General features: G+C 38.9%; 2 protein-coding genes across 6 annotated transcripts in view; one reads left to right on the top strand and one right to left on the bottom strand.

Moving 5' to 3' along the window:
• Positions 1-13,824, top strand: part of clocka (clock circadian regulator a) — a 41,384-nt gene extending 27,560 nt beyond the window's left edge. For 3 of the 5 annotated variants that reach the window (XM_028444128.1, XM_028444126.1, XM_028444127.1), the window contains 12 exons: positions 3,386-3,492; positions 3,574-3,721; positions 4,207-4,282; positions 4,368-4,512; positions 4,591-4,691; positions 4,805-4,897; positions 5,027-5,062; positions 5,861-6,025; positions 7,451-7,660; positions 7,756-7,934; positions 8,991-9,261; positions 12,589-13,824. In XM_028444128.1, the coding sequence (XP_028299929.1) occupies positions 3,386-3,492; positions 3,574-3,721; positions 4,207-4,282; positions 4,368-4,512; positions 4,591-4,691; positions 4,805-4,897; positions 5,027-5,062; positions 5,861-6,025; positions 7,451-7,660; positions 7,756-7,934; positions 8,991-9,261; positions 12,589-12,828 (1,771 nt within the window). In that variant the 3' untranslated portion in view covers positions 12,829-13,824. The remainder of the gene's footprint in view (positions 1-3,385; positions 3,493-3,573; positions 3,722-4,206; positions 4,283-4,367; positions 4,513-4,590; positions 4,692-4,804; positions 4,898-5,026; positions 5,063-5,860; positions 6,026-7,450; positions 7,661-7,755; positions 7,935-8,990; positions 9,262-12,588) is intronic. The other 2 variants (XM_028444131.1, XM_028444130.1) reach the window with 2 other exon arrangements.
• Positions 13,825-20,149: 6,325 nt separating this feature from the next.
• On the bottom strand, positions 20,150-26,204 carry tmem165 (transmembrane protein 165). The gene is made up of 6 exons (XM_028445201.1): positions 25,490-26,204; positions 23,728-23,965; positions 23,453-23,628; positions 22,293-22,475; positions 22,067-22,172; positions 20,150-21,311 (listed from the first exon to the last, which is right to left on the bottom strand). Exons 1-6 carry the CDS (start codon positions 25,643-25,645, stop codon positions 21,235-21,237), a joined length of 936 nt encoding a protein of 311 aa, XP_028301002.1. The 5' UTR covers positions 25,646-26,204; the 3' UTR covers positions 20,150-21,234.
• Positions 26,205-26,316: the final 112 nt, after the last annotated feature.

Genomic DNA, 26,316 nt, shown 5'->3' with positions numbered 1-26,316 from the left:
CTTTTTTATCGTGGTCTGTTTTTTTTTTCTTTCATCATTAGCAAAAGGTCACGAGTTGTGACTCCGGAGAACATAATTGAACTTATAAAAACCATAACAGGAACAGTCTGACCTGCAATCTCACAGGTTCATGTTGTGCTAGTGATGCAGGATGATGTCATCAAAGCTGTCCAATCACAGCCCAAGTTATTTCAGGGAAGATGAAGTAAAATTCACAAAAGTAAAGTAATACTCCTTTTCTGATTCAATAAAAACCACTTTTAAAAGATGCATTGAAAAATGTCATTATGTTATGTGGTAAGAATGTATTTGGTAAAAAAATACTGTTACTTGATTGAAATTGTACTCAAGTACAAGTACAAGTAAGTCGTACATAAAATACTCAAGTACAAGTAAAAAGGGGCTCAATTAAATAGTACTCAGAGTAAAAGTTACTTTCACCCCCCACATTTATTTTTAGTAATATCTTGCCACAGTTTCCTTGCGTTACAGTAAACATCTCATGTATAAACTTACAAAGGAAGAGACCAGATCTTGCACAATTGGATATTAAATTATTTTCCACAAAGGCATCTGTATGAAATAAAAGGTTTGTCAAAATGAACAATTATTTCAAAAAATAAAATAGCACCAATAAATTCAATTCAAAATTAAAAGAAATTCGCAGGCTCTAAGTATAGCTACATTAATGAACTCTCAAACTGGGAAAATAACCTCCATTCAATGCAATTTTGGTGCTGTGCATTACGTTTAATCTGGTTGGTCGGATATGATGTGATGCATTTAATTGTTGTCTGGTCATTTTGATTTTTTGTAGTATTACAATATCCGTTGATCATTTTAAAACAATCAGTAATGATTGGGTGTAGAAATTTAATGAATTACTTATTTTAAAATGTACTTAAGTACAAGTAAAATTATTGATTTAGAAATATACTCAAATAAGTACAAGTACCTATAAAAGCAACTCAATTACAGTAACGTGAGTACTTGTAATCCATTACTTTCACCTCTCGTTTTAACCAAATGTGTCATGCACAAGTCTGTTACTTCTTTAATCATTATTATTTAGTCACAGTTGTTTTTTTTTAATCTCCTATGGGTAAGTTGGGGTAAAAAACCTTAGTTAGTTAATAGTTGGCAAACTAGATGAAAACTAAATTTTTACAGTAAATTATGAAAGCATAGCTTATGAGCATTGTTGTGCTAGTTACTGAAAAAAAGTAGCTAGTTACCATTACTAGTTACTTCATTCACAAGTAACTCAGTTACTATTTTGATTACTTACACCAAAAAGTAATGCGTTACTGGGAAAAGTAACTTTTGAGTTACTGAGAATTAAAGAATTGTATTATTTTTTGGGTCATTTGTGTCTGTACAGCTTCATATCAGTGCTGTATCAGAAAATAATCCAATGTTGATCAACTCTACAGTGGAGGAATAGTGGTTAAGGAACCTGGCTTGTTATAAGAGGGTCAGTGGTTTGAATCCCTCCTACCCCTATTGCTCCTGTATTAACATTGCTTTGGACAAAAAGCCTCTGATAAATGAAATTGTTTTGTATCCAACCCTACGGTTTCTAATCATTTACATTCACTGTACTAAACTCTGCTCAGTATTAATCTTTACAAACACCAATCCGACTGAAACACTCAGTATTTTTCCAATACCAGTTTATTTACCTGAGACCAGCAGAAACTGAAAATGTTACAAAGAATTGAAATAAATAAAACACAAAACAACCTGAATATTATTCACAACCAAAGATCAAAAATTAAAGACGCTTCAGCATTATAAAAACTGTTGTGTTTAGCCTTAGAATGTTCCCTTTCAGCTTAAGTACAAAAACTAGCAACAATGTACAACATAAACACAAAAAACCTTCTAAAATAAATAAATGAAAGCAATCTGAATTAACATTTCCAAGTGCACATTCTGCTGTTGAAAATGCTTATAAAAATAAATATGGAAAAACAAATTCACAGCATTTTTCTCAGCTACACAATGCAAAACATATCAGTCTAACGAGCTGCTGAAAGCAGTGACTCCACAGTAGTGACAGGCTGCTTATTCACAACAATAGCTTTGCTGACCTATCCCTGGATAACACACTCACAGTCCATTAAAATCCATCCGCTGTTGTTTTGGTGCAGAGGCTTCCCTCACGTCCACCAACGCAGCGTTAGCTTAGAGCTTCACCGATGCATGTGTCTTTTGGAGGCAGATTGGTAAAATAATGTGCGTATTTCCACTCAGAGAAGCACGTCCTGCTCTCGCGTTGACTCGCCATGATTAGCGCACGTTATGTAAACAGAGACACGCTGGCAATTCTTGTTCTTCTGTATTACGGAGGTTGGCACGGCGTCCCACAAAAACATGTAGCGCCACTGTAAACAGGAAGTACACTGCAGCTAGCAAAGTCAAAGCTACACAAACGCACCATATTGTAACGGTAACTGTGTTATTTTTTAAAAAAATATTGCGATAGTGTACTAGTTACTGTCAAAAGCAACGTTGGGGTGCATGAACAAACCGACAGTAAAAGTCCTGCAAACTGAAGTGCCCATTCAACATAGGAATTAACAGTTCAGGACAATATGTTTCTCATTGAACCTTTCCCAGATTTATCATCCTGACTCAGCATTTCAAACTCTCAGAAAGTGTGTTGTTCTTTAACCTTACATCTGGATTTGATGCTAATCATGCAGCTCCGTCAGTCATCCAGTTTTCTAATAAATCTTTTTTGCTCAGTTGTTAAATAATTGCAGAAATGTAAGGCCGGACAGGTTTTGTTTGCTAAAATCTTTTTCCCTGAAGCTTGTTCCACAATTATTTATTTCACTATTTTGGACTCTGATCTCTTTTGCCTGATAATTAGTCAGTTTAAGGACTTTCAGATCCCTCTCTCCCCCTCCCTCCCCGCTGCTCTCTTGCCCTGCCTCCAAAGTCCCTCCATCAGAGGAGCTAACAAGCTATCTTTAGTCCTACAGCAACATCGCAGTAATATAATATGCACTGTTAAAAGCATATTACTGCATTGCTTCTCTTTCTCAATGTGCACACAGTACACCAACCTAGCAGCAGCAACAACAGCAGCAACAACACAGTGTCACTTACAGCAGCTCAAACGGATGCTGCTGCGCACACACAAACAACACATGCACCACAGAGTTCTAGTGTAACAATTACAAATCAAACATCATGTAAATCAAACAGCAGCAATTACCTTTCATGCAGAAAAGTCACTAATTCCATCTTCTACTCAACCAGACCATACACTGTAAAAAAGATGGCGCTCCAGCCCGGGGAAGGGGCGGGGCCTGTGACAAAAAGTCACTTTTATAGGATTTGCAGACTGCACCTATAATGAAATGTTTTTTTCTAGAGCTCCACCGATCATAGGTTATCTCCCCTTTGAGGTCCTGGGCACATCTGGCTACGACTACTATCACGTAGACGACCTAGAGACGCTGGCAAAGTGCCACGAACAGTGTGAGTACAGGTGTAGTTCTCTGCTGCCTTCACATTACCTGAAAATGTTCTCTGTTGATGTCAATCGTTTGTTCTTGGTAGTAATGCAATATGGCAAAGGAAAGTCCTGCTACTACAGATTCCTCACCAAAGGGCAGCAGTGGATTTGGCTCCAGACACATTACTACATAACTTACCACCAGTGGAACTCCAGACCAGAGTTCATCGTCTGCACACACACTGTTGTCAGGTACATGGTGTGTGTGCGTGCTTGTGCGTGCGTGGAAACTAGGGTGGCCATATGTCCGGTTTTATCCTCTTTTCATGTCTTGTCCAGTGTCACGTATTGAATTTACCTCAGTACTGAGATTATAACCCTAACATAATATAATCCAATAAACAAATAAAACCGTCCGTTCACTTTGAAAACAAAAATAAACAAAAATTAATTTTTTGGTATATACGCATATACAATCTCAGTACGATGCGCTCTCAGTACATGACAACAGGCTGCACTGTTATATTTCACTAATTAATGAAGTTGTCCAGGTTTCCCAGGGACTTTGAACGCATCTCAGGAACAGATTACTTTAGAAGACTGTAACGCCGCTAATATTTGGTCTATCTGAGAAGTTTTTCAAAGATGCCGCTTTGTTTTGACCAAATTGTTACACAAAATGCTACACTGTTCCAATTATTCCATTTGGTGGTGTGTTTTTAATATTTGTCCTGTAGTTACTCTGAGGTGAGAGCAGATCAGCGCAGAGAACTGGGTTTAGAGCAATCACCACCTGAGATCACAGCAGATAAGGTGACTTATTTCTCTGACTTCACTGGAGTTATCAACAAAATGTTAAGAGGAGAGCAAAGACATTTACTGCTACGCTTTCCTGCAGATGTCCCAGGATTTAGGTTCTGAGTCTCAACTTAACACCTGCAGCCTAAAGGAGGCCTTGGACCGCTTTGACTATAGCCATACACCCTCGGCCTCATCACGCAGCTCTCGTAAATCCTCACGCACAGTCGTGTCGGACCTGTCCTGTAAGTAAACTAGTCTTACACCACCACACTAAATCTTATTCAAAGGTCTTCATTCAAGCTCAATTTCTCCACTTTCAGCATCACAGATGAAGCTTCAGGGTGACAGGAGTACACCAGGCCGTCAGTCGGTCTCTGCCGTGGAGATGACGTCACAGCGGAGGTCGTCCATCAGCAGTCAGGTCAGTGAGAGGAGAGGACAAGAATTCTGCTGTAAAATGTCTGGCTCACAACGGTTTTTATCATAAAAGATCATTAAAAGATTTTTCCTTTTTTTGTTTGCGGTCTCCATCAGCAATCCATGAGCTCCCAAAATACAGGGCAGAGCATGGCACAGTCTATGGTTTCACAGCAACAACAACAACAACAACAACAACAACAGCAACAACAGCAACAACAGCAACAACAACAACAACAACAACAACAACAACAACAACAACAACAACAGCAACAACAACAACAACAGCAACAGCAACAGCAGCAGCAACAGCAGCAACAGCAGCAGCAACAGCAGCAGCAACAGCAGCAGCAGCAAGTTCAAACCAACAGCCAGGTAAGAGATGTTGGCTTGTTAAACGTTACTTATGACATAATGTAAACAGCCTTATTAATAAAATACAATGGTGCAGCTCATTACTTAAAGCAGGGATAGGAAACCTCTAATCTTCAGTTTATGCCCTACACTGGACTATTTGGTTCAGCCTCATTATTATGACACGACACCTGTCATTAGCATGAATAAGGTGTCATGACGGGTGTCATTAAGTTTTGTTCTTTACCCTAATTCCTTACCCAAACCCTTCCTAGCCCACTAGAACATTGCTCCAACGGTGTTGTAATTTTTCGAAAGGTGTCATAATTTAGTGAACGACACTTAATGACAGCCTTCATGACACCTTATTCATGTATAAAACTTCAAGTAAAGTGTTACTGTAGTTTGTCTCCATTCTGCATTGCTAAGCAGTGATTGGACAAGATGTGTGACGGTAGCACCGGTTAAATGAGTGGCTCCTTTAATCATTCAGCTGCTTTGATTAAAGGGCATGCTCTGTGAAATGAAAATACTGAGAACAGGTTTGACCCGTGTCTGGTGAAGCAAAGTGGGAGACTTTGCAGCTAGTGGAAGCACAGGGTTGTGATTTCTGCTTAAAGAAATTTGGCACTGCCTTTGGTTTTGTTATTTACATTCTTCAATATGTAGTGTGTTTTTATGTTTTATTTTCACATTTTTATCTCTTTTGTGCCTGTTTCTCCATCAGTACCTCAGAAAGCATCAGTGAGTCTATTGTCTCTGTACTACCTCAGTGGTATGATATTTTGTGCCATCTTCCAATGTCTTTGTCTTTGTTAGGCGATGGTGCAGTTCTCTGGCCAGTTACCGGTAGACGCCATGCAGCACCTAAAAGGGCAGCTGGAGCAGAGAACCAGGATGATCGAAGCCAATATTCAACGACAACAGGACGAACTGCGGCAGATCCAGGAGGAGCTGAATAGGGTGCAGGGGCAGAATCTGCAGGTGTGCTCAGAGATAGCCTTGTTTTCCATCCTAAACATTTAGAAAGAATTTGCAATGAAAATGATGTCACAGTGTGACGGCCAATGTTGATTTTAATTTGATGCTAATAGTGATTTAGCAGGTCTTTGAGCTTGTACATGTGACCCTTCTGTGTATTTGTTTGTTCTTTATGGGCTTTCCCCACTTCTGATGAACATATATGTTTATTTTGGTTTATTACTCACTGCAAATATTGGTCCAGTATTAGATAAGATACCACAGGATTTTTCATGCCAGCTCTCTACCATACCATAAAGCCACAGACTCGGATGCAAGCACAATTGTTCCTCCGCCTCATCCATTGCTACATTTTTGTGACAGGTTTAACCATGCAAAAATCGATGTAAATGAGGTGAACAGGATCATACTCTATTGGAAAAATTGCCACCACATATGTAGTTAGTTAACAATTAATAAAATATGCTTCATATCAAGCTTTCCCACATTTCACCATTTAAAATAAAAATGAAATTGATAGGTATATTGACACAAAAAAGGCTCAGACACCCACATCAAAAATATTTAAACCTATTTTGGGAGCCTAACATGGTAACCAATAGATAGGAAAGAAGTTAGATGATAGATATTTGTTTTTAGTGTATTTAACAGCTGATTTAGGACCCGTTATCATAAGAGATGCTAACAGAAAGCTAACACAAGAGGAAGGTTTACTTTTATTAAACTTTGCATCTTGATACTCTAGTTTGTATAGCCTGTTTTATTCCATTTGTATTTATTCTTATTTCCCAATTGTTATAACTACATCCCCTCAAGATGTTTGCTTTTACCTACCATACATAAGATACCTCTTTTACTATTTAACTGTCTGCACATTTCTTGTATATTCTGCACACCCTGAGTGATCTTATGCCAAATGTAACAAGTGAATTTCTCCATTGTGAGATCAATAAAGGATTATCTTATCTTATCTTATTTTTTTCAGGCTCACTAATTGCGATTATATGTATGGAAGTTTTGTAATGATAACATAATTGTAATTGACTTTCTGAGGACAAAAATCTTTTTTAATTTAATATTAACTGGAAAAAACGCTAGTCACTGTAACTGAACTGTAATTGAATATGAGTAGTTGAAAACTTTATTGTAACTTAAAAATGTAATTGACTGCAACCCTGTTCTAGAGCCATGCTGGTACCCACGGAGGTCTGAGTGTAGCTAATATTTCTGCTCAGACACAAAGTAAACACATTTGTTCCATCAAATCGTCTCATATTAGAAAGCGTTTTGGAGAAATATTTCTTGTTGTCAAATGTTTTTTGACTCTTTTGAAAAGGATTTGTTTATAACCGTGCCATCATTCTGATGTTTATATGATTAAAAAGTGCAGTCATTCATTTTATTGGCACGTTTTGCTTTGTGTCGCAGATGTTTCTGCAGAACGGAGCTGGCGGGCTGAACCTTGGCTCGGCTCAGATGGCCCAAGGAAACCTTGTGCAACAGGGACGGACGCTCAGCATGCAAGGCCAGCTGGTGTCTGCAGGGCCTCTACAGAGCAGCATGCAGCAGCAACACACTGTGCAGCCCCAAGCGCAGCAGCAAGCAGTGCTGCGGGAACAGAACACGGCACTCACACAGGTCAGACACACAACATTACAATCCACACTTGGATCTGTTTTTCATGCAACATTTGAACAAATGTGATTAAAAATGCTTCTGTGCATTTGATTCAGCAGTCGTCTCTCACTCTGCAGCCCCCAAAAAACTCTTTACCTGCATCGCTGTACAACACAATGATGATCCCACAGCATAGCCCTGGTAACATGGTTCAGATAGCAACAAGCCTGGCTCAGAATACTGGACCCAACACTCCTGCTGTGGCTACATTTACACAGGACCGTGGACAAATCAGGTTTGCATCTTTATTCACATCTGATCATACCTGAGAGGAATGTGTTATTGAATACAACTGACCTGATTGGACAAGAACACTTGGGCCCTCATTTATCAACAGTTCATACGTTCAGATCTGTGTGTTTGACGGGTGTACGTCCATATTCACGCAAGCTTCTGTATTTATTAATTCTGACGTGAGCATACGTTGCAATCACATCTCATGTATACAGTGTGTGGATTCATGGTACAATACTGCAAAATTATTAAACAAACCTCAGCTGCCATTGAAGCACAAGCAGACACATATTCCATGGATTATTAAAACGAATTAAACAAAATACAATGAATTTCAAAAAAGCCCACGTCATTACTGATACCACTTTTTTAATTTTCCTTCTTTCCTTTTCATTCATGCATTTAAATGTAAATAGTTCCTTAAACTTTCACAAATGCGCTGTAGTATTCAATTGGTAATATGATGAATCATTGGTGAAATTGGCTGAAGGCATAATAAACACAAAAGGGACAACATTTAATCATTTTTAAGGTTCTTTTTTTAAGGGTTTTGATTGTTCATTCCTTATAATGTGATATTTATTGCTTCAAGTGTCCAGACTGAGGCTGATATAAACGTCATATTCGCGCATCTCTCTGTGCAGTTTTTCACAGCGCGCACACAGGGGGGCACACTTCACCTGTTCGGTTGCTGATTCTCTTCCACACAGCGTTCAAATGAGCTCCTATGTCCAGTTTTCACACGCTCTTTGTTGTGCTCCACGTCTGATGTCAGGATACCAATTTTCATCTTGAAAAAGCTTCTTTTCTTGTTTGACCTCAGTGGGCGGAGCATCCAAAACAGGAGCGCGTAACATATTAATGATGAATTCAGTCGCTGCATCAACACCCGTTGGAATTGGTAAATTGTGAATGTTTCATAAATTAGATAGGTTCTGTCTTACGACCAAATGTGCCCTTAAATTTCCATCCGTTTTCACATAAGGTTGATAAACGAGGGCCTTGATGTTCTTTTTTTTATGTTGCTACAAAGGTAAACATTTCCCCTCTCTTGCAGGTTTCCTGGAGGTCCTCAACTGCTCACCAAACTCGTAACAGGACAGATGACGTGTGGGGCAGTCATGGTCCCTACAACTATGTTAATGGGTCAAGTAGTGACAGCCTTTGCTCCTCAACAGAACCAGACACAGACCATAAGCATTTCCCAGCAACCCCCACAGCAGCCGCAGGCGCAACACTCCCAGCAGGAGCCGCAGCCGCAGTTACAGGTGTCAGCCATGCAGTCGGGACAGGCCTCGCTCAGCCAGCAGCAGCCGCAGTTCCTGCAGGTAAAACACACTGTGTGTGCAGAGTTAGAACAGGTTTATCAGCTATAGCACAAGCATGAGACCAACACACACACGCATAGGGAGAAGTGTCACAAGGCATGGATGTTTAGAATTATGTTATTAAAGACACCACAGAATAGCTGTGATGATATTTGGATTATAATGCAGTTATTACAGTGTTTAGTATTATATTAGATTGTACTTTATTAATCCCACAATGGGGAAATTCAGCAGCTTTATAAACTTGTTTATAATTTAACAAAAAATACTAATAATCTAGTTTTTGGACTGTGTTTAGTAAATGTTCTACAAAGAGTGCACTCGTCTGTTTTGGAACAAATGTGTGTGGATGTGTTTTATTAATATTGTTATTGTTGTTTTTGTATTATTTTTATTATAATTATACATTCTACATCACCTTTCTTATGCACAGGATTTATCAACTTTCAACACAGCACATGGCATTTTATTTTACAGATTTCAGTACTTTGGCTCATCTCTGGCATGTTAACGTGTTATTAACCTCAGTGTTTGTTTGACATTAGTTGTTATTATAACACCATTGATGAACAAACAAGAACCAAAGACCATTGAACAATGTGTATTCTTGATGCGCAGTAACCACAGACTTTATTCAGTACACACACACACACACACACACGCACACACACACACACACACACACACACACACACACACACACACACACACACACACACACACACACACACACACACACACACACACACACACACACACACACACACACCATCTGCCACACTCATGTTCAGATGCTCATGCCCATGCATGTTTTCTAATACATGCACTTTCTCACATGAACACTGTCATGACACATTATTCACAAACCCATTGACCTACTTGTCATTTGAGTGGAAGACCTGAGGAGCTTCAGACTTACATTTCAAACCCTATTTGTAACGTTGCTTGTTATATTTTTATTAATATTTTATTCCTTAATAATACTATTATAAGTCCATTTGCATTAGTATGAAAAGAAAAATGCATGATGCATTACTTTGGAATTACAGGATAATAAAATGAGGATCCAAGTTGATTATGATAAAACACAGATTGTGATACGATGATTCCAATTAGAAAATGTAATTATTTTCACGACTAGTGCTTGTTTGAGTTATTATTTTGACTAATAATAATTTTTTTTCCTTTACTTTAATGGATGCATTTCATTGTGCAAAACGGTCCGTTTGCATGTGATGTACTTTATCACTGGTTACTGGTAACTTGTGTTGTTGGGTATTGTGTCAGCCAGCGGCCATGTTGGCGTGTCTGTGTGAGTCAGTCATGCTTAACAATGGGAGGAGAAATCCGTGTGGCAACACACGCAGGCGCTGACATGTGCCACTCGTTCTCAGTTAATATCTGTCTATTTCATTGATTAACTGTTTGTTTTTAATATTCTAATGACTGAAATTACTCATTATTCAATGAAATACAGAGAAAACAATCCAATGGAAACCCTGGATTTAATAAGGAGTGTGTGATGTGCATCACAAACAAGCATCTTGAACAAATATGGTTTGCTAAGTTAATAGTAAAGTAGTGGAACTCTATGTTTATCTCGAGGGATTTTGGTCATCCAATAAGTTGAATAATTGTTGCAGCAACAGTAAAAAGTAACAACACACATTGGTTCCTTGTTTTGTGGAAAGACAATTCAATGTGCTTTACATCATTTAAAGAGTAACTAAACCCCTGCTTTCTGCTGACCTGCCACATGGAGCGAAATTTAAAAAAAGCCTTGATTATAGGCAGGGCTTCAGGAGCAGTTAAGACACGCCCAGTCTATACTATAAGTTCTCTAATGAACAATCTATGCTATGTTAACTAGCTACTCATTACTCAATATACCTCTCTATTCACTCTCAATCCAACCTACTCACCACAGATTGTAGAACCCACAGGTGCTAGTTTAAAAAAAAGGGGCGGGGCTAACAGTGCTTTTTTGTGACGCAAGATGGTCCCAAAATGTCACATGATCTTGTTCTCAGCCAATAGCAAAAATCAATTGTAATAGCCGGGTTTCAACCCATAGAGAGCAGTCACTCTGACTAGGCTTGGGGGGTATCTAAATTCTGATACCTCTTCCCTATTTTACCGTGGTATATGGTATTACCATGACTAATTAAAAATTATGACGTAAGGCTCAGACAGTGTTGCCAACTTTTGACCGTTCAGTAACTGAATACCAAACACAGATTTGATTTTTTGTCTTTCTGTTGACATTACTATTTAAAATGTGACCTGTATCAGACTCCAGTGTGACTGGTTTATGTCTCCAGTGTGACCTGTATGTGCATTGTCGCGCTTGTCCAAAAGTTTTTGTGCAGCGGAACCGGAGAATGAATGAGCAGGTGCAGAGCAGGATGAGGACAAATATTTTGTTTTTGGCGTTTTGTTCCGCCATTTTGCTTTTAAACACAGACCATTTATGTGATATGAACCTTATTCAAGCTTTGACCAGAACTCGACAAAGCAAAATCTACAGGTCCAACAGACATTAGGTATTTATATCCGTGCCCGACCCTAAACCGACAATTAAAACCTATTTTTTCATTATACAAATGACATATTTTCGTTTGTTTTAGTGGTAAGCCTGCTTTTATTAATAAACTGTTGATGTCAACATCAGATCAGCGCACGGGCAAAAACACAGGTGCGCAGTGCTCCATGCGGCGCCACAGACAGCAGTGGATCAATTAACATGATCCACGTATCAAATATAAGGATAATCCATGTTCTTGCACAGAAAAAGGATTGATTCAATAGTGGATGCTTGTGCTTCAAGCCTGTCTTTGTTCCCTCTCTGCTCCAATCAGTGCAGTCACTGACAGCTTTTTGTAGCCACCACCCACTTACAGAGCTGTTGCTGGACATAGAATCATGTCTAGGCATTAAATTTTACCGTTGCTATTTTATGACACCGCGGTAAATGATATTACCGTATTACGGCCCAAGCCTAACTCAGTGTTTCAAATTGAAATACTTTGACTGAAATGTTGAGAGGTTTAGGGGTTTAGTTACTCTTTAAAAAGTGCAACAGAACACATTTTAAAACAGTTTAAACATCAATAGAAAAAATAAATAAATAAGGAAATAAACATCAATAGAAAATTAAAATCAGCAGTAAAAACTTAATCAACAATAATATGATATACTGTATATAAATAATGAATCTCCCTCGCAGTCAAATGCAGTAGAGAAAAATAGCTTCATAGAGAATGAGATTTAATAAATAATACACGTAGTAATGTTTTTCTGTCTGCTGATTCACATTTCTATTTAAAGGCATCTCGTCTTCTTCATGGAAACCAGTCTACACAACTCATTCTGCAGGCTGCGTTCCCCCTCCAGCAGCAAAGGACCTTTGCTAATGCAGCCCAGCAAAAGCAACAGTTACAACAGCATCATCATCATCAACAACAACAACAACAACAGCAACAACAACAACAACAGCAACAACAGCAACAACAACAACAACAACAACAGCAGCAGCAGCAAAAACAGTTACAGCAACAGAAACCATAAGTGCAGTAGCAGCGACTGTCTGAAGGTCATTCTGAGCGTTAGTAGCCTCAGCTAACCACAGTCTGCTGTAAGTGCAGCACACAGACCAAGGCCTTAGACTGAGTGAGTGTGGAAGCATCCTGTGGCTTCTCTTTCACCCACTGGAAAATACTGTATTTTGCTGTTTGCACAACTTCTGCAGCAGAGATCCCAGGCTGGGGCTCACAGTGGATCAGACTCTGCAATCAACCCCTAATGCTTACTGTGTCACCTGATATATATATGTGTGTGTGTGTGTAATTATTTAATGCAGAGCTCCCCAATCTGCACTGTGAGGAGTCGGTTCACTTGGATGATGTTTTCCTGAGATTCAGGACAATTGTTTGTTTTCCATGTTTTCTCCTAATGTTGTTCTTTTTATATAGAGATAATTATGTATGGGTCAGAAGATATTTTCAGAATGTTCTCTTAGTTGAACTCATACTGTACAGAATATCATGTGTATATCATGTAAATATAAAGCTACAGAAGGAACTAATATTTTATATAATGCATGAGAAGAAAAAAGAGATGTTTTTATTACTTTTAGTGGCTGGTTTCAGTCCCACAGAGGATGTGTTGACGATGACGACGAGGCTGCTTCGATGTGTCACAGTTTGTTCAAAGCTTTTTCAGCCAATGATGGAAAAAAGACCAAAGTACGATCTATTTTACTGTATATGGAATTGACATGAAAAAGGTGAAAGTGAGACTGTATGACAAGATGATCACTATTAAAGCACTTATGCAGAGAACCCTTTATTTACTTGCCATTTACTCAAGATGTTGTTTCCCCTTTGACAAACATTAGCCTGTGCATCATTTGGAGATCCATGTACATTAACTTCATGGTATTTTTCTGACCTGCTAAACGTGCATAAGCAGTTCAAAGGTTTGGGTCGAATGTTTGGTGCAAAAGAAAAAAAAAAAAATATCATGCTTTTATGAATCATAAAAACCTGTTTATTTCTCATTGATCACAAGTTCTTGTTAGAGCTGGATTCTGAAGTAGCCAGAAGACTGGCAGAAGTCTCCTGCACATTAGGCCAATATGAATCACAGACAGATGATATCTAACAGCTGATGTGTGATGATGCCACATGCACATGAAGCATGTTGTGGTGGAGCACATGAGTCTGTAGTTTATACAACCCTGACTTGTCCATCACATCTCCTTACATCCCCCTAATCAAGGGGGTTTCAAACACATTTTAGTGAAGGGGCCAAATACGGACCGGTTTGACCATAAGTGGGCCACAGATTTTAGGTTGGAAAAGTTCAACATTAATGTTCCCTGGTTTGCACTTCCATGTATGAATTATATATAAATGATAAAGTATATCAGTCCCTGCAGGAACTTCAATTCAATTTTCCTGAGTTTGGGAATTCTGGGAAATATTGTGGAATAATTTAAGGAAAATTTGCCAGATTTTGGAAAAAATGATAGTTCTTTCAACAATTTGAGACAAAAAAGAATGACTGCCATCAGGTGATATAAGAAGTGGAAAACTGAGCTCTGCAAATATTGTGGGTTTTAATTGAGTTTTTTTTTTTTTGCATTTAGAGGGGCTGAGTTATCTGCAACGCAATTAGTTGGTCATTTACAAAATGTTTCATGTTTTTTAAAATTATTTTTACTTTCTCGAGCAGGCCAAATTTGATGCTCTAAAGCATGTGTCGAACTCAAGGCTCGTAGGCGAAATCCGGCCCTTTAGAGCATACAATACGGCCACCAGGAGAAAGAAAACATGAATTATTGGGTAAATAATCCAGTTGTAGACATCTCAAATTCACCTGTTTAATGAAACGCCACAATATTTTTAGGGGCTTTTATTTTTCTTTTGTTTATACCACATGAATGCAGTCATTTTAATTGCAAATTGTGGAAATTACTAATTTTTGCCACAAATCTTGCAATTTCTCGCACAATTCCACTAATGTACTCTTAACTACACAAAAATTGGTAGCAAATTTAAAATTTTTTTAAGTGAATTGAACTGATACAGACAACTAGCACAATGATGTTAAAATAGATTTTTTTTTTTCCCCTACCTAAAATCTGCATCCCACTTGAGATTAAACGTATTTGGCTGCTGAACTAAAATGAGTTTGACACCACTGCCCTGATTGCTGCTACCTAGTCAAATTTGAGGTAAAACCATCTTGTTTGATTCAATAACACATTTCTCCACAGTGTTTTATTAAGCCTATATCATTCAGTTTGGCAGTAATTTCAAATGCACATTATTTTTTAGAAGAATGTTAAACCAGACTTAAAAGAGAACGCCATCAAATTTGTCTTCTGACCAACACTTCCTCCAATCTGGAATGGTCCTTGAATCCTGTAGATAAACTACATTCCAGCCCCATCTTATGCAGGGCAATATACAGGCCAGAGTGTTACCTATACATAATCAGGGAGGAGCATCAGATTTCCATCAAGCCAAGACGGGTTGAGGCTTCAAATCCAACCAAGCCAAACTAAAAACGTGACAATTTGCAGCTGATACGTTATGATTAAGGGCCAATCTTCCTGTGTGATACCAGGAAAAGCAATTATTGGTGGTTCACCAATTTTAAGGGCAGCTCTTTCCTAAAAAAAAAAAAAAAAAAAATAGTTACTGTATCTGTTGAAGTTTGTAATGTATTGCTTTCATTCTGGGATTTTATTGTGAAAAGCAATAGGTTGGAATTTGTGTTGTTTGAGCCATTCTTCATTTGAACTTTACTTGTCACACAGGAAGTTGCACCCATAACCAGGAAGCAGCAGCCCATTTTTAATCTTTTGATGCTAATTTGGATTTTAAAAATATATTTGACGTTAGCAACCACTCTTAATGTTCACGCATCTTTTCATTTGAAGTCTTTGAATTGACTTAGGCAGTAATATGTGATGGTCCTATGTGCACATTGAATCCTCTGTAGGCTGGAATAGGCTGATTAGTAGAAAGAAAGATATTGACTGTGCCTTAATGTGACTGGAAATTAGCATGAGCCATTTTAATTCTATACCCAGTTTTATATTCTATATTCTATACCCAAATATATATATATAATTTTAAATTATTTAAAATCAGGAGATTTTCAGCTTGGAAAATAAAATGATTTTTGATATTCCTACAAAGTATGTGTAAGAGGAGTGTATTTAATAAGGGCTGAAGTAGATTTTGCACTATGTATAAGAAAAGCAAAATAAAAGAAAAATGTTTATTCTATAAAGTGAGCTGTGTATGTAAAATGTAACTGTGTTAATACACAACACAGCTTTAATCAATCTGTGAAGGATCATAATAAACTGTGACACAGGCAAACATTAAGCAGATTGGTTGCATAACTGAGCGCTTTGAGGTTTTTTCTATCATGAACATTGATTTTTTTTAATTATTATTCTTACGTACAGTATATCTTAAATACTGGTGACAAGCTTGTGCATGAAAGGTAAAGATTGACAATGTGAGCCCCAAGTTAAATGACTGCAGTGTGTATGAGACTGTTCGAGGGTCTGCTTTGGTTCATTATTGTGTGTTAGTGGTTTGGCTCAGTGAAAAGTCCCAGTGCAGCACACTGGTCAAAGAAAGCAACTGGGTAGATCAAGACCTGTAAACTAAATACCAAATAATGTATTACTCAGCTAAAATGTAATCCCAACAAATGATATCCAAAGAAGTTTACTGTATATTTATTTACCATAGGCAAGTTTAACCCCAACACTGCCACCTACTGCTCAGTAGGATTGATTTCTTTATAATATTGAACTAAAAACCTTTCCCATGATTCCACTGAGGCCTCATTCTGTTCAGTTAATACATGTACTGTACCAGTGTACTGCTTTTTGGAACCTTTTATAAGCCAAACCTTTCTTAACGTAAAGAAAACACTTCAGGTGAATGCATCAATAACTTTCTCCCTTTAGAGTCAATAAAAAAAGTATTCATTGCTTCTTGTGTTTCCATCACATATTTAGGCAAAACTTTACTTGATGTTTGATACATAAAGGCTGACATTAAACTGTCATTATTATGAATAAGGTGTCATGAAGGCTGTCATTAAGTGTCATTCATTACCTTAACCCACATGTCAAACTCAAGGCCCGTGGGCCAAGTTCGGCCCGCCAGATCATCTCGTCTGGCCTGCAGGAAGATTTTCTGTTTAAAGTAGAAACTACACCAAAAACAGGACTTTTTGTAAACTATCATACAAGTTGTAGATATAATACAATAGGGGTTGCAATACTAAATTATTTACTGTGATATTAAATTGCAATTATTTTTTAAAAAGCTGGAATTTTTTTTTTCGCAAATTACTCCACCAAATTCTGGCAAATTACACAGTTGGAATTTTCCCCAGTTGCTTAATCTTCTGGATTTTGTGATATTTTTTCTACACAAAAACATGGATTGATTGTGGTCCAGCCTACTTGAGGTCCAACTGGGTCATATGTGGCCCTTGAACTACAATGGTTTTGACACTCTTGCCCTAACCTTTGGGTTATGTATATAACCCTTGTTTTATGAGTAATATGAGTGAGATGTCTCACTATGGGGTGCAACCTCTGTCTGCATTCCTCTGAAGCATTTATTTCAATCTGCCAATACTGATTGGCTGGTGAAGTGCGTCCATCCCCTAGGGGGAGACCCACCCCCTATAAAAGGAGGACGTGGACAGTCGCGCACCATTCAAAATAAGCACTTCTTCTTCGAGCAAGAAGGGTTGTCTGGTGAGACATCTCACTCATATTACTTATAGAACTGGGGTTATATACATAACCCAAAGTTCCATTTCATAATATTTTGTGAGATGTCTCACTTTGGGATATGGAAACTCCCGTAGTGCAGACATGCTTATCGAGCAGTACCAGCACCCAGGGCAGAAGTCTGATCACATCAGGACAGCAAAACCGCCCATGCCATGCACGGGGCGGAAACGTCCAGCATGTAAAAACAGACAAACGCAAGGTGCGAGGTCCAATTCGCCACCGCACAGATGTCCTGAACAGACACTCCCCTGACCAAAGCCCAGGATGTGGCAAGACCCTGAGTTGAGTGTACACCCAGACCCGTAGGCAGCTGCAGACCCTGACACGAGTAAGTCAAAGCAATAGCCTCCACCACCCAGTGTGACAGGCGTAGCTTAGTAACAGACTTCCCTTTGCGGGGATTGGCCCAGGAGACAAACAGCTGATCGCTTCTCCTGAGGCCCCTCGTCATATCCATATAAATACGGATCGCACGAACTGGACGCAACACATTCGGCCGCTGCTCACCCTGTGAGGCAGAAAAGGCCAAAAGGTCAATGGGAGACCACGAGCCCACAACCTTCGGCACAAAAGCCGGGTTGGGTGTCAGGATGATTCTCGCTTCACCTGGGAAAAGCTGAGTGCACGACGGTTGAACTGAGAGTGCATGGATGTCACTGACCCTCTTGGCCAAAGCCAGAGCCAGTAACAAGACAGCCTTAAGAGAGATGAACTTCAGGCCTGCCTCCTCCAGTGGTTCACAGAGCTGTCCATCTCCTCCTGAGAGGCGAAAGAGGCAGCAGGAAGCTCGCTGCTGATGAAAGGGTCGTCCTCCTCGTCCACACCCAAGCAGAGAGGGTCAGAGGAGTCCTCATCAAACTCTCCGCAGTCAATCACGAGGACATCCTCGTGAAGCAGGGAGGGGGTTGCCAGGTCGAGCTGGGAACCCCAGCTGGAACTCTGAGCAGCTGCAGTGTCCATCAGCGGAATCTCTACCACTCCGGCCTCTACAGGGACGTCGTGAGGAGGGAAGGAGTCCGGCTCGGACCGGCCAATGTGGCTTGCCAACCTCCTGTGGAGGTTGGCACAAGCTCAGAGACTCGACTGCCATACGGGCATGTTCCAGACCCAGGCAGGTGGGACAGACTTTGTGCTTGACTTTGGCGGAGATTTTACCCCCACATGGATAGAGTCCAGTCCCAGAGCGCCCCGCTCCCTCGGTGAAAGAAGCTTTAGTCTCCATCACCACGTGGCGCAGTCAGAAAGCAGATGGCTTAGCTAGCGCTACCACGAGGTAGCTAGCACAGGTGCTAGCAGGGATGCAGGCCAATGTGTGCTAGACCGTCTGAGACGTCTAGGACAACGTTGGTTCCTTTAGAGATGGCAGCTTTCGCTATCGTCCGAAGCTCGGGTACCGCAGCACCAGGAGCTGGAGCCAGGCTACACACTTTCGTGAGAGCCCAGAGGGAGGATCAACATGTGCACGGGCCCATAGTTGCTGAGGGCAGTGGAACCAAGATGACAGCGAGGTGTGCTTAAATTAACGCACCGGCCTTGGAAGGAGCCGAGGCTCAGAGGTTCACCACCTTTCGACAGCAAAGAATAGCACCTACCAAGCAAAGCATGAGCTGTATTCTACCCACTTCTCAACCAGTTGTAGTCCAGAGCAGGCACTAGTACTGCCTGTGTCCAGCAACTGGAATAAAGAGAATCCGCCTGTGGACAGTTAAGCTGGCAAAGAAAAACGCAAGATAGCTGAGAGGAGAAGAGGTGTTTGAATGGTATGAGTCTGTCCGCGTCCTCCTTTTATAGGAGGTGGGTCTCCCCCTAGCGGCCGGACACGTTTCACCTGCCAATCAGGATTGGCAGATTGAAATAAATGCTTCTGAGGTTGCATCCCAAAGTGAGACATCTCACGAAATACTATGAAATAGAACTTAACCTTACTAGATCTACTACTTTTTTTTTTTAAAGCACATTAATTATCAAAGACAACTGAAACACTCAAATGTATATATTATAAATTAAATTAAATACACCAATAGAACTCAACATTTATTGAGCTTTTAATATACCCGTACACAACCAAGTAAAACAAAAATCCATATCTTAAGGTTATAATAGGATAAGGATATTTGATCAGGCACTATTACAGTATATTATATTCTTATCCTGTTATATTGGCTTCTACCTCTCCCATGCTATTATTACTTTTTTTGTTGTATATTCATACATCCAGATGGATGTTTTTTGTTTTTTTTTTCCTTTAATGGCTACTCTAAAGTGCTAAATAAAAGAATCATCCGATGCCCGATATTGAAAAAGTCCATATATTGGCCCTCTAGCCTCATGTATAAAACTTCAAGTAAAGTATTTCTGACCAGTTTGCTCATGTATGACACAGGAATATTACGCCTGAGACCTTTTATTTATTAGTGTCAGATTTAGAAGCGTTCCAACTGCAGACAAACGTACTTTACAGCCTGTCAAATATTGACAACAGCTTCAGCTCAGTTCACAGACAAGAATATCTCCTTTTCCCCAAGAATGCCCACCCTCACCCACCCAGCCTGAACGTCTACAGCACAAAGCCCTGGGACAGAAAACAACGCTGAATAAATAGACGCCTTAAATATGACAGAAAAGCTTCAATTATCATTGCAGCAGAAACAGCTAGGAGTGACTTCTTTACTGAGTTAAAGCACCAGATGAGTGATAAGTAGTGTTACTGATGTATATTTGTTCACCACTGGTTTGGACGACAGAGGAAGAATTATCACTAATTTTATGAAAGTGATTCAAATTATTAGTACAGCTGAAAGCAGAGGTATTTAAACCTGATCCTGCTGCTAATAGAAAGTTTCCTGCTTGAACGCAGAAAGCCTTAGAACATTCCTTTTCATTCAGTGGAATAAATCATGGAACTTTCGAGCACAAGCAGGATTAAAGCTCAATTCTCTTAAAATGACATTTCCTCTTTCACCTTAGTGTCTCATCTATTGATTTATGTATTTCAAATTCAATGACAGTCCCAGCTTAAACAAAGCAGCTCTTCTATGTAACTGAAGGAGAACATTTAAATGGACTTTCTTTTAAAACAAACAAAACACCCACACATTTAAACACAGAGAACCTTCATATGTGCTGATGGTTTAGATTTCAAGTGTATCCTCTTACAGATGAAGAAATAAAGCCCACATCCTATGAGTTCTGACTGCGCTGTAGCAATCAGTAAAAAGAGAAAGGGAAAGTTAACTGTTCAACTAGAACTCATGTACACACCATAAAATAATCAATAAAAATGCAAAGTTGATGACGTTCTCAGGATGATTATGAGGGAAACGCTGCATGGCTGCAGGATCAGGCTGTGACTTCCTGGACCTCACAGAGTCAGTAACAGTTTGAGTTGGGCCTCTTTCTTGAGCAGCTCCATATGGACATGTGAGCATCTTAAAACGTCACTTCCTGCTCTGCATCTTCTTCTCCCGTCAGAGGCTGGTGTGTAATACAGGTCAGGTCTCAGACAACACGGATAAGGAAGTGTCACATGTTCCTAATGAGGAAGTATTGAGCACATCTGCACATGTCTGAGTGCAGCTTCACCACATCTGTACACATATTTACAGGAGGACCATAAAGCATCCCAAATCTGTTTAAAATCCAGCTTCTGGCTTAATGAAGAGGGCAGAAAGAGCAAACGCCAGAAAAACTATTCCACCGATGATTGTAACTGTGGAAAACAACAAAAACAAACAAATCAGTTGGAAACTTGGACACACAAGTCTGAGGCAGGGTTGGGGTCAACTACATTTTTCAGTTACAATTACTTTTTCAATTACCCATGTTCAACTATGATTACAGTGACCAACATTTTGTCCAAATACAATTAAATTACAATAATTTTTTATCCACAGAAAGTCAATTACAATTATGCTCTCAATTACAGAGCCTGAAATAAATAACCTAATAAAAGTTTACTCTTGTGTTAGCATCTCTTATGCTAACAGGTCCTAAATCAGCTGAAAAATAAATACATTAAAAACTAACATCTAATTTCTTTCCTATCTATTAATTACCTTGTTAAACTTTCTAATCAATGAAAATAGAGGTTTTTAATATTTTTGGTGTTGGCGTCTGAGCATTTTTTTTTATGTCAATAGACTTAAACTTTTTATTTTTTTAAATGGTAAAATGTGGGAAAGCTTGATATGAAACATCTTTTAATGATTGTTAACTACATACATGTAGAACTATTATACATAGAACTGCAACATAGTTAACCAGATTTGCGTTACATCATAATTTTACAATTTTATAGAATTTTCATGGAAATTACAATTACAAAGTCAATTCCAATTATGACAGCAACACACATATATATATATATATATATGTGGATTTTAAATTATAATTACACCATAATTGTAATTATTTATCAATTAATAATTGACCCCAACCCTGGTCTGAGGTAAAAAGCCCTCTCACCTGTTCTGACAGATATTTTCTGGGCAATCATTCTTCCTCCAATCACAGCCAGTCCTGTACACATGCAGTGTCCAATCGTACCACCGACTGCTACTCCAAATGGATCCTTTCAATCACAAATACAATAAAGCAATATTTAAGGAAAAGTACAAGTTCCCCAAAGACATTTTTTCCCTTCATTATTAAACGGAGCCCTTGTGTGCTCCTTAAAGTACGTTTCACACACCTCTCGAGCAGCGAGGATGATAGTGGTCAGCTGTGAGCGGTCACCCCACTCAGCGAGGAAGGTGAGGGTGAAGGCTTGGATGAAGATGGGTGAGATCAAGCTGTGCCACTTGGTCTGAGGCAGAGAGGTTCCTGCTCCAGCCTCCACATCTGGATTCCCGTTAGCAAGCTTTGAGCGCTGGAGCTGCAGGAAAAAACAAAACAAACAAGATCATAAAAAAGGGATGAAATGTCATTATTTGGTTACTTCAGTCTATTACTGACGAGCAGGAAGTGAAGACTTTACAATACGTAGAAAATAAATTAATTGTTGCCTTGGCTAGGCAATATCAAAAACTTTTTAATTATAATTTGATTAACCCAAAGGTTAATTAAGTACTTTCATTCTCATGCAATTATAGGAAATATATAATGTGTGCCACTGCAGATTGATATGAATCATTCTAAATTATGCACAAAAGAAAAGCTCACATCAAATATGTTTGTTTTAACCCAGCCTCAGTTACACTAGTATATTAACAGGCTTATTAATAAATACACCCATCTACATTCCTGGTATCTAATTCATCAGGAAATAAACTCTGGCAGAATCACATTTTTACAGGCGACACCAGGTTGCGTGCATGTTTTATAGTTTTCTTGTACCTGAAAGGATTTCCTACAAATGGGAGAGAAAATAAATACCCGACTGACTACAGAATGAACCAGAGCCTTAACTAAAGGAGACTGTGTAGTACAAAGGCGACGGGCTAAATGTAGCTAAATGGTGGTGTTTCTCAAAGGCACAAAATTATGGAATACACTTCCTGAAAACATCAGAAACTGTGGTAATTACCCAACCTTCAAAGTATTTCTCAATAACTGGTTGAAAACGGCTGTCATGCAGCCATAGATAATACTGCATTTTTTTCTTGGGCTCTTTTGTACATGTGGTATCATGTTTTCTGTCGTCCGTTAGTTTACTGTTTGTTTCATTGTGCCATGTTGCTTAACTGTATGTTAAATATTATTGTTCAACTGTATGTTATATCATGTTTACATGCCTTAGTACAATGGATGAATTTCAGCTATTGTGTTAACTCCAGCACATTTATGTTGATGCACATTGATTGACATGTAATGTCCTAATTCAAATAAATGAATTAAATTAAACGTACAGACCTCTTCATCTTTCTTCTTGATCTCTGCCTGCACCTCCTCCAGTTCCTCCTGACCTTCATCTGGACTCATTCTCAAGCCTTCTCTCAGCATGCGCACCCCAAATATGGCAAACAAAGCCGTGGACACATAGTACGTGTAGATCCTGGGAATGACGGTGGTGGCATAGCCAAACAACACTGGCGAAAGAAAGAATGGAACCAGTCCCAATTATGACTCTGGCAGAGACAGGGGAAGAACAGCCTCATTAAAAATGTACAAGATTCATGAAAACCAACCTGAGAGACACGTCATGACTCCTAGCGCTAGCATGGCCCCAATCAGCACCGTGAGGCGGTTGTAACGCATAGCCATGATGGCTGCGATGAAAAATGTCTTGTCCCCCAGCTCGGACACAATGATGACAGAGATGGAGGCCACGAAGGCATGAATGAAGCCCATGTTTGCTTTGGAGGTTCCATCCTGGGATACGGCAGGACCGACAGGGAGGCCAGTGACGCCTTTTTGTTGAGATATCTGAGCCAGCAGCACATCAGATCAGGATTGGGCTCAATTACATTTTAATTTACCATTCAATTATGATAACGGGCATTTTTCTAATTACAACTACTATTTTTCCACTGAACATCAATTACTCAAGTTGGATTACAGTTTTACTAACTTATTCATATAGTGTTGTGATGATTGTGTTTTTTGTGTGTACGATGTCGTTTTAGCATATTTACATTTATATTTTAGTGCATTTATTATAATATGTTATGTAAAAGCCCCACTAGGGACAAGAGTTGGAATTTAGCAATAACGTTAAACTCTTTGCACAAAACATCAGTTATATTCACAATATTGTTACTCTATGTCCCTATTAATAAAAACAATTTCTATTATATCCTAACGCTACTAACTCTTAACACTTATATGAGTGTGAGGATTCACTGACAGGTAGTGGGGAAACTTAACGACAAATATTTCAATATTTGTTAGCTACTTATGTGCAAGCCAGAGACCTGTTTTGAGCTTAATTAAATTGTAATTGAAAGTTTTTTTTATTGAATTTCCATGGTAATTACAATTACAAAGTCAATTATCTTAACTCAATTACGATTACAAGTGTGACAGATTCTCAAAATTACAATTACGATTACATTTAACCATACACAGTTCCATTGTAAGCTATCACCCATCACTAACAGCTAAGTGATTAGTTTAAAACACCAGTGGAGATAAGCCAACTGACATGCCCCTCCCACACTTAATCTAACAGAATATATTTACACATGAGTGTTATCATTATGCAAAAAAAAAAAAAAGACTTTTAAGAAACCTGTATTTGTGGAAATAAATTATCCCATTCAGTATTAAGCTTTTGTACAGGAAACTAATATGCTTTGCATGATTATAAAACAAAAACAAACAAAAAACTTGCACACTAAGTCAACATTGTAAGTCCATCCTAAATGCAGACTACTTCCTGTTACTGTACCTGAAGACGGAAGTAGTTGTTAATGTATCTGCATTACTATGTATGTGCAATATCACTCGGTACACCCTGTAAAACCCCACTTACCAAAAACAGCTCTTTAAAAATACATTACGTTTAATTTGACGTGCATTAGATGACCATTATTATTGTGATACCATAATGGTGAAACAGGAAGTCACGTGCAGTATTCACGTGAAAGAATACGGTGGACACGTGTTCAAGTTGTTGTTTTTTTTTCCCCTCTACCGGTCAGAATTATTTGATATTACCACTAGGTCACACAACCTGGGGATGTGGACGTGGAACAGAATTTCAAACGAGTAAAAACTTTGCATATTGATTTACAATGAACTACAATACAGTTATAAAATAATATATCCATTAGAAAGGATCCTTGACCTTACTAGGATCCTAACGACTGGTCAGATTTGGTCTGAATATCACTTTTTGTCACAACACCGGAAACACAGCATCGGTTAGCATTAGCGGGCTAGCTCAGAGTTGGAGAACAGCAGGGAACTCCGGGACTGGTGAAACACAGCGTGGATTCGGGTCGTTACCTCCTGCTGGGGCTGCTCCTGGACGAACTTGTGCTCCTCTTGTATCGCACCAACTTGGACCGACAATAGCAGCAGTAGCGCGGTGGCAGCAAGCCGACACAGCACGGTGTGATCGGCCACCCCGCCTCCATTGCCGACCGCGAGAGCCATTGTCATTACCCCCAACACGGAGCCGAGCCACACGTTTTACCCGCTTTCAGTTCCTGTGGTCGGTGAACGACTCGGTAAACTTCATAATAAGCGTCTGTACATATGAGGAGCTCCAGTCCAACACGTCACAGTCACTGAGCTGCTAGGCCTACGTTACTGATAGCGGGCTACACAATGATACAGCTGATTGGACACTGAGAGTGATGACGTGTATATTTGTGCCAACGTGCTGAAATAGCAGCTCAGTGATTGGACAATCTAACTGTCGGTAAAAGTCTCTCAAACCGAATGTTTAAATATCGTCCCAAGCTTTTAAGTAGAAAAAACTCCATCATGGAAGGTTGTTTAATCACATCTAGATAACAGTCTAAATTAATACAATAATAAAGTAGTTGAATGTACTTAAAGGTAAACACACGTTTGATATTTTTACATTTTTAAAAATTATGTAAAGTCAAACAAGTTTTAAATTTTAGAATCTATTCTCAGCAGCAACGAATTAGATTTATTTAGATTTCTATATACTCCATTACATCTAAAATCATTTTTCCTTTTTTTCTTCCGAATATATACCAATATTTTATTTACATTTTTAATTTAGTAAACAAAAAATAATGTAATGAGTGTTCTTTTTTATACTTCAATAGTGATACATAATTTATAGATCTGTAATATCA

The sequence above is a fragment of the Gouania willdenowi genome, chromosome 4 (assembly GCF_900634775.1).
Source record: "Gouania willdenowi chromosome 4, fGouWil2.1, whole genome shotgun sequence".
Lineage (NCBI taxonomy): Eukaryota > Metazoa > Chordata > Actinopteri > Blenniiformes > Gobiesocidae > Gouania > Gouania willdenowi.
The sequence above is the reverse complement of the archived record's forward strand: the minus strand, read 5'-3'. Positions and strand labels throughout refer to the sequence as shown.

Excerpts from the sequence above, each read along its gene's own strand:
- tmem165 (XM_028445201.1), bottom strand. The coding sequence starts at position 25,645 with ATGACAATGGCTCTCGCGGTCGGCAATGGAGGCGGGGTGGCCGATCAC. Across the intron at positions 23,629-23,727 it reads AGTCATGACGTGTCTCTCAG|TGTTGTTTGGCTATGCCACC; the intron begins GTTGGTTTTCAT and ends TTCTTTCGCCAG. Across the intron at positions 22,173-22,292 it reads TCATCCTCGCTGCTCGAGAG|GATCCATTTGGAGTAGCAGT; the intron begins GTGTGTGAAACG and ends TGTGATTGAAAG.